Source organism: Nerophis ophidion, linkage group LG18, assembly GCF_033978795.1.
Source record: "Nerophis ophidion isolate RoL-2023_Sa linkage group LG18, RoL_Noph_v1.0, whole genome shotgun sequence".
Lineage (NCBI taxonomy): Eukaryota > Metazoa > Chordata > Actinopteri > Syngnathiformes > Syngnathidae > Nerophis > Nerophis ophidion.
The window spans coordinates 1652257-1661276 of NC_084628.1; the positions used below are offsets into that span (position 1 = coordinate 1652257).

The window sequence follows — 9020 nt, forward strand, 5'->3', positions numbered from 1 at the left end:
GGTTCGTCTATAGAACAAGCACACACCGTTGTGGGGTGTCATTAAAGACACACAGTTGTGGGATGTCATCAAAGTGCACACACCATTGTGGAGTGTCAGCAAAGTGCGCACACAGTTGTGAGGTGTCATCAAAGTTCACACACCATTGTGGAGTGTCATCAAAGTGCACTCACCGTTGTGAGGTGTCATCAATGTTCACACACCATTGTGGAGTGTCATCAAAGTTCACACACCATTGTGGAGTGTGATCAAAGTACTCACACAGTTGTGAGGTGTCATCAAAGTTCACACACCATTGTGGAGTGTCATCAAAGTGCAGACAGTTGTGGGGTGTCATTAAAGTTCACCCCGCATTGTGGAGTGTCATCAAAGTGCGCACACAGTTGTGGGGTGTCATCAAAGTTCATACACCATTGTGGAGTGTCATCAAAGTTTATACACCATTGTGGAGTGTCATCAAAGTGCACTCACCGTTGTGAGGTGTCATCAATGTTCACACACCATTGTGGAGTGTCATCAAAGTTCACAAACCATTGTGGAGTGTCATCAAAGTGCTCACACAGTTGTGAGGTGTCATCAAAGTTCACACACCATTGTGAAGTGTCATCAAAGTGCAGACAGTTGTGGGGTGTCATTAAAGTTCACACAGCATTGTGGAGTGTCATCAATGTGCGCACACAGTTGTGGGGTGTCATCAAAGTTCACACACCATTGTGGAGTGTCATCAAAGTGCGCACACAGTTGTGAGGTGTCATCAAAGTTCACACACCATTGTGGAGTGTCATCAAAGTGCACACACAGTTGTGAGGTGTCATTAAAGTTCACACAGCATTGTGGAGTGTCATCAAAGTGCACACACAGCTGTGGGGTGTCATTAAAGTTCACACAGCATTGTGGAGTGTCATCAAAGTGCACACACAGTTGTGGGGTGTCATTAAAGTTCTCACCGCATTGTGGAGTATCATTAAAGTTCACATATCATTGTGGAGTGTCATCAAAGTGCACACACAGTTGTGGGGTGTCATTAAAGTTCATACCGCATTGTGGAGTATCATTAAAGTTCACACACCATTGTGGAGTGTCATCAAAGTGCACACACAGTTGTGGGGTGTCATTAAAGTTCACACCGCATTGTGGAGTATCATTAAAGTTCACACACCATTGTGGAGTGTCATCAAAGTGCACACAGTTGTGGGGTGTCATTAAAGTTCACACCGCATTGTGGAGTATCATTAAAGTTCACACACCATTGTGGAGTGTCATCAAAGTGCACACACAGTTGTGGGGTGTCATTAAAGTTCACACCGCATTGTGGAGTATCATTAAAGTTCACACACCATTGTGGAGTGTCATCAAAGTACACACACAGTTGTGGGGTGTCATCAAAGTTCACACCGCATTGTGGAGTATCAATAAAGTTCACACATCATTGTGGAGTGTCATCAAAGTGCACACACAGTTGTGGGGTGTCATTAAAGTTCACACCGCATTGTGGAGTATCATTAAAGTTCACACACCATTGTGGAGTGTCATCAAAGTACACACACAGTTGTGGGGTGTCATCAAAGTTCACACCGCATTGTGGAGTATCATTAAAGTTCACACATCATTGTGGAGTGTCATCAAAGTGCACACACAGTTGTGGGGTGTCATTAAAGTTCACACCGCATTGTGGAGTATCATTAAAGTTCACACACCATTGTGGAGTGTCATCAAAGTACACACACAGTTGTGGGGTGTCATCCAAGCCACTGGTTGTTGTGTTGCTTTTCAGATCTCAAACATTTGACAAGAAGAATATTTCGTTTGTTGAAAATGAGCGCATGAGGACATGAAAACATTCATTCATTCATTCCATTCAACTTATTTTATTCCACTAAAAATGAAACATCAATTCACCCATCCATCCATCCATTTTCTACCGCGTGTCCCTTTAGGGGTGGCGGGGGGTGCTGCAACCTATCCAGAGGTGGGTAGTAACGCGCTACATTTACTCCGTTACATCTACTTGAGTAACTTTTGGGATCCATTGTACTTCTACCAACATACTTTTACTTTTACTTGAGTATATTTATAGAGAAGAAAGGCTACTTTTACTCCAATCCATTTATCTACATTCAGCTCGCTACTCGCTACTTTTTTGGAATGGATCTGTTAATGTTTGTTTTGGTTTTTCCAAGTAGAATCTACACATGCCAGCGTTTCACCAATCACATGCAGTCACTGGTGACCTTGGACCAATCAAACAGAGCCAGGCGGTCACATGACCCGACTTAAACACCTTGAAAAACTTATTGGGGTGTTACCATTTAGTGCTCAATTGTACAAAATATGTACTGTACTGTGCTATCTAATAATAAAATGTACTGTACTGTGCAATCTACTAATAATATGTACTGTACTGTGCAATCTACTAATAATATGTACTGTACTGTGCAATCTACTAATAATATGTACTGTACTGTGCAATCTACTAATAATATGTACTGTACTGTGCAATCTACTAATAATATGTACTGTACTGTGCAATCTACTAATAATATGTACTGTACTGTGTAATCTACTAATAATATGTACTGTACTGTGTAATCTACTAATAATATGTACTGTACTGTGTAATCTACTAATAATATGTACTGTACTGTGCAATCTACTAATAATATGTACTGTACTGTGCAATCTACTAATAAAAGTATCAATCAATCAATCAATGCCTACTGAGACTATGGTGCTGTTAAGTTATTGTGGCTCAATGTGCCATTATTTTATTTTAATGTATTATTATTTAATATATATTATTGTTTTAGTTGCTTAAGAGATATTCCTGGCTCTGAATTTGCTTATTGCTATTTTTATGTTGTTGTGCATTATTTGTTGTCATAATGAGTTTACTCATCAGTTACTCAGTACTTGAGTAGTTTTTTCACAACATACTTTTTACTTTTACTCAAGTAAATATTTGGGTGACTACTCCTTACTTTTACTTGAGTAATAAATCTCTAAAGTAACTGTACTCTTACTTGAGTACAGTGTTTGGCTACTCTACCCACCTCTGAACCTATCTCAGCTGCATTGGGGTGGAAGGCGGCGTACACCCTGGACAAGTCACCACCACAACTCCATGTATTTTATTCCACTAAAAATAAAACATAAAATAATTCTACTCCATTTATTTTAATCCACTCAAAACAACTTAAATTAATCAAATTTTACTAAAAATTAAACATACATTTTTGTTTCATCTGACATCACATGGACACAGATAAGACTTTCTGGAAGAAAGTTCTGTGGTCAGATGAAACACAAAGTGAGCTGTTTGGCCACAATACCCAGCAATATGTTGGGAGGAGAAAAGGTGAGGCCTTTAATCCCAGGAACACCACTCCTACCGTCAAGCATGGTGGTGGTAGTATTATGCTATGGGCCTGTTTTGCTGCCAATGGAACTGCTGCTTTAAATGGGACAATGAAAAAGGAGGATTAGCTCCAAATTGTTGAGGACAACCTACCTAAATCATCAGGGGGGAGGTTGGGTCTTGGGCACAGTTGGGTGTTCCAACAGGACAATGACCCCAAATACACCTCAAAAGTGGTCAAGGAATGACTAAATCAGGCTAGAATGAAGCTTTTAGAATGGCCTTCCCAAAGTCCTGACTTACAGGTGTGGACAATGCTGAAGAAACAAGTCCATGTCAGAAAAGCAACACATTTAGCTGAACTGCAGCAATTTTGTGGTGAAAAATGTGCACAGAAGCTTGTGGATGGCGACCAAAAGCACCTTATTGCAGGTAAACTTGCCAAGGTCACATGTAAGCAAATATGAACATTGCTGTATGTATACTTTTGATTGCTCACATTTTCAGTAGAGACATAATACATTCATAAAAGAAGCAAACTTGATGAATGTTTGTTGTGAGCAACAAGTATGTGCTCCAATCACTACATCACAACAACAAGTATGTGCTCCAATCACTACATCACAACAACAAGTATGTGCTCCAATCACTACATCACAACAACAAGTATGTGCTCCAATCACTACATCACAACAACAAGTATGTGCTCCAATCACTACATCACAACAACAAGTATGTGCTCCAATCACTACATCACAACAACAAGTATGTGCTCCAATCACTACATCACAACAACAAGTATGTGCTCCAATCACTACATCACAACAACAAGTATGTGCTCCAATCACTACATCACAACAACAAGTATGTGCTCCAATCACTACATCACAACAACAAGTATGTGCTCCAATCACTACATCACAACAACAAGTATGTGCTCCAATCACTACATCACAACAACAAGTATGTGCTCCAATCACTACATCACAACAACAAGTATGTGCTCCAATCACTACATCACAACAACAAGTATGTGCTCCAATCACTACATCACAACAACAAGTATGTGCTCCAATCACTACATCACAACAACAAGTATGTGCTCCAATCACTACATCACAACAACAAGTATGTGCTCCAATCACTACATCACAACAACAAGTATGTGCTCCAATCACTACATCACAACAACAAGTATGTGCTCCAATCACTACATCACAACAACAAGTATGTGCTCCAATCACTACATCACAACAACAAGTATGTGCTCCAATCACTACATCACAACAACAAGTATGTGCTCCAATCACTACATCACAACAACAAGTATGTGCTCCAATCACTACATCACAACAACAAGTATGTGCTCCAATCACTACATCACAACAACAAGTATGTGCTCCAATCACTACATCACAACAACAAGTATGTGCTCCAATCACTACATCACAACAACAAGTATGTGCTCCAATCACTACATCACAACAACAAGTATGTGCTCCAATCACTACATCACAACAACAAGTATGTGCTCCAATCACTACATCACAACAACAAGTATGTGCTCCAATCACTACATCACAACAACAAGTATGTGCTCCAATCACTACATCACAACAACAAGTATGTGCTCCAATCACTACATCACAACAACAAGTATGTGCTCCAATCACTACATCACAACAACAAGTATGTGCTCCAATCACTACATCACAACAACAAGTATGTGCTCCAATCACTACATCACAACAACAAGTATGTGCTCCAATCACTACATCACAACAACAAGTATGTGCTCCAATCACTACATCACAACAACAAGTATGTGCTCCAATCACTACATCACAACAACAAGTATGTGCTCCAATCACTACATCACAACAACAAGTATGTGCTCCAATCACTACATCACAACAACAAGTATGTGCTCCAATCACTACATCACAACAACAAGTATGTGCTCCAATCACTACATCACAACAACAAGTATGTGCTCCAATCACTACATCACAACAACAAGTATGTGCTCCAATCACTACATCACAACAACAAGTATGTGCTCCAATCACTACATCACAACAAGTATGTGCTCCAATCACTACATCACAACAACAAGTATGTGCTCCAATCACTACATCACAACAACAAGTATGTGCTCCAATCACTACATCACAACAACAAGTATGTGCTCCAATCACTACATCACAACAACAAGTATGTGCTCCAATCACTACATCACAACAACAAGTATGTGCTCCAATCACTACATCACAACAACAAGTATGTGCTCCAATCACTACATCACAACAACAAGTATGTGCTCCAATCACTACATCACAACAACAAGTATGTGCTCCAATCACTACATCACAACAACAAGTATGTGCTCCAATCACTACATCACAACAACAAGTATGTGCTCCAATCACTACATCACAACAACAAGTATGTGCTCCAATCACTACATCACAACAACAAGTATGTGCTCCAATCACTACATCACAACAACAAGTATGTGCTCCAATCACTACATCACAACAACAAGTATGTGCTCCAATCACTACATCACAACAACAAGTATGTGCTCCAATCACTACATCACAACAACAAGTATGTGCTCCAATCACTACATCACAAACAAACACAAGACAGCCATGACATCATCTTCTTTACAGGTGTACCTACACTTTACAGGTGTACCTACACTTTACAGGTGTACCTACACTTTTGATGGAGAGCGTGTAAGAAGTCATGTTGGCTGCAAAAAAGCTGATATTGTCCTTCACAATAAAAGCTGCAAGGAAGTGGAATGTTTATTTAGTAGGAGGAGCATGTTTGTTGTGTCTTTGACAAGGACAAGCTAACTACTGTCACCTGAAACTGCCAGTCACCTGACACCTCACCTGACAAGTCACATGACCATACCTGACAAGTCACCTGACACCTCACCTGACAAGTCACATGACCACACCTGACAAGTCATCTGACTACACCTATCACTAATATTAATATCTCACCTACTTCATTATTACTAGTACTACTACTACTAATATTAATACCTCATCAACTTCATTTTTACTAGTACTACGACTACTACTAATATTACTAACATTAATACCTCATCTACTTCATTATTACTAGTACTACAACTACTAATATTACTAATATTAATAACTCTTCTGTGCAGTGGTAAGGAGCCAATAAGTATTTAATTTAATGTTATTGTCATTGTGGTCACTCCACAGTGTTGTGTACTTCCAAATATATTAGCTATGTAGTCCTCAACAATGTTGTGTACCTCCACATATATTAGTTACATGGTCCTCCACAGTGTTGTGTGCCTCCACATTTATTAGCTATGTGGTCACTCCACAATGTTGTGTACCTCCACATATATTAGCTGCGTGGTCCTCAAAAATGTTGTGTACCTCCACATTTATTAGCTATGTGGTCACTCCACAATGTAGTGTACCTCCACATTTATTAGTTACGTGGTCCTCCACAATGTTGTGTACCTCCACATTTATTAGTTACGTGGTCCTCCACAATGTTGTGTACCTCCACATTTATTAGTTACGTGGTCCTCCACAATGTTGTGTGCCTCCACATTTATTAGTTACGCGGTCCTCCACAATGGTGTGTACCCCCACATTTATTAGTTACGTGGTCCTCCACAATGTTGTGTGCCTCCACATTTATTAGTTACCCGGTCCTCCACAATGTTGTGTACCCCCACATTTATTAGTTACGTTGTCCTCCACAATGTTGTGTGCCTCCACATTTATTAGTTACGCGGTCCTCCACAATGGTGTGTACCCCCACATTTATTAGTTACGTGGTCCTCCACAATGTTGTGTGCCTCCACATTTATTAGTTACGCGGTCCTCCACAATGGTGTGTACCCCCACATGTATTAGTTACGTTGTCCTCCACAAAGTTGTGTATCTCCACATTTATTAGTTACGTTGTCCTCTACAATGTTGTGTACCCCCACATGTATTAGTTATGGGGTTCCAAAATGTTGTGTACTTTCATACTTATTAGTAATGTGGTCCTCCATAATGTTAATTACCTCCACATGTATTAGTTATGGGGTTCCATAATGTTGTGTACCTCCACATATATTAGTTACGTGGTCCTCCACAGTGTTGTGTACCTCAGCATTTATTAGCTATGTGGACACTCCACAATGTTGTGTGCCTCCACATCGATTAATAATGTGGTCACTCCACAATGTTGTGTACCTCGATTGTAGCTGAGATAGGCGTCAGCGCCCCCCGCGACCCCAAAAGGGAATAAGCGGTAGAAAATGGATGGATGGATGGATGGTCCTCAACAATGTTGTGTGCCTCCACATTTATTAGTAATGTGGTCCTCCATAATGTAGTGTACCTCCACATGTATTAGTTATGGGATTGTGTAGCGGTGCAGGACATGCAAGAAGGAAGAGGAGAGACTCTTACGCTGCACGTTGAGCACCACGCTGTCGGAGAACCTCTCATTGCGGTACGTCACGATGCAGGTCAGCTTCTGCTTGTGCGTCTCCCTGCCAGGCAGCAGCACGTAGTTGCTGCGCACCGTCACCGTGCCGTTCTGGTTGCGAGTCTCCTGGAAGGTGGCCTCGCCCTTCAGCCGCGTGTCCCACTTGATGACGCTGGGCGGCTTCCCGTTGGCCGACACGCAGGTGGCCACCGTCATCTTGCGGCGCTGGGGCCGGGCCACGATGGTGGGCGTGGTCAGAGTCATGCGCGTCATGGGGCGAGCTGCGAGGAAGATGGCGGTTAGTCACCTGGATAAAGGAGGTGCGAGGAGGGAGAAACCACTCGGCTGCACACCTGGATAAAGACCATCAGAGGAAGGTGCGAGGAGGGGGAAACCACTCGGCTGCACACGTGTATAAAGACCATCAGAGGAAGGTGCGAGGAGGGGGAAACCACTCGGCTGCACACGTGTATAAAGACCATCAGAGGAAGGTGCAAGGAGGGGGAAACCACTCGGCTGCACACGTGTATAAAGACCATCAGAGGAAGGTGTGAGGAGGGGGAAACCACTCGGCTGCACACGTGTATAAAGACCATCAGAGGAAGGTGTGAGGAGGGGGAAACCATTCGGCTGCACACGTGTATAAAGACCATCAGAGGAAGGTGTGAGGAGGGGGAAACCACTCGGCTGCACACGTGTATAAAGACCATCAGAGGAAGGTGTGAGGAGGGGGAAACCACTCGGCTGCACACGTGTATAAAGACCATCAGAGGAAGGTGTGAGGAGGGGGAAACCACTCGGCTGCACACGTGTATAAAGACCATCAGAGGAAGGTGTGAGGAGGGGGAAACCACTCGGCTGCACACGTGACTTAGCAATGGACTCTCAGGACTTTGTTGTGACCTCTTACGCCAGGTTACTCCTTCCTTTTGTTTAGTGTTGCAGTTTTGCTTGACTTCCTGTCCTGCACTCTTATTTTGGTGGCTCTTTTCCTGTAACCACGCCAAGTCTTGTCCCTAAGCACTGAGCCACAAACATGTTTTGTGGGATATTTCATTCCAGCCTCGACCACCAGTCTACCAAAGACCTTGTCAAGTACAGATGTACTTTGTGGACGCTGTCCGCTCCACACGTTTTTTGTCTTTGTTTTTATTTTTAATCTGTCCAGGTAAGTCTTCCCTAC

The 9020-nt window shown here is 42.1% G+C and overlaps 1 protein-coding gene across 3 annotated transcripts in view; it reads right to left on the bottom strand.

Moving 5' to 3' along the window:
• LOC133537477 (nectin-1-like) overlaps positions 1 to 8145 on the bottom strand; it is a 144292-nt gene extending 136147 nt beyond the window's left edge. For 2 of the 3 annotated variants that reach the window (XM_061878527.1, XM_061878528.1), the window contains exons 1-2: positions 7819 to 8145; positions 1 to 7 (exon numbers count right to left, since the gene is read on the bottom strand). The exon at positions 1 to 7 is cut by the window's left edge and continues 111 nt beyond it. In XM_061878527.1, the coding sequence (XP_061734511.1) occupies positions 1 to 7; positions 7819 to 8110 (299 nt within the window). In that variant the 5' untranslated portion in view covers positions 8111 to 8145. The remainder of the gene's footprint in view (positions 8 to 7818) is intronic. The other variant, XM_061878529.1, reaches the window with a different exon arrangement.
• Positions 8146 to 9020: the final 875 nt, after the last annotated feature.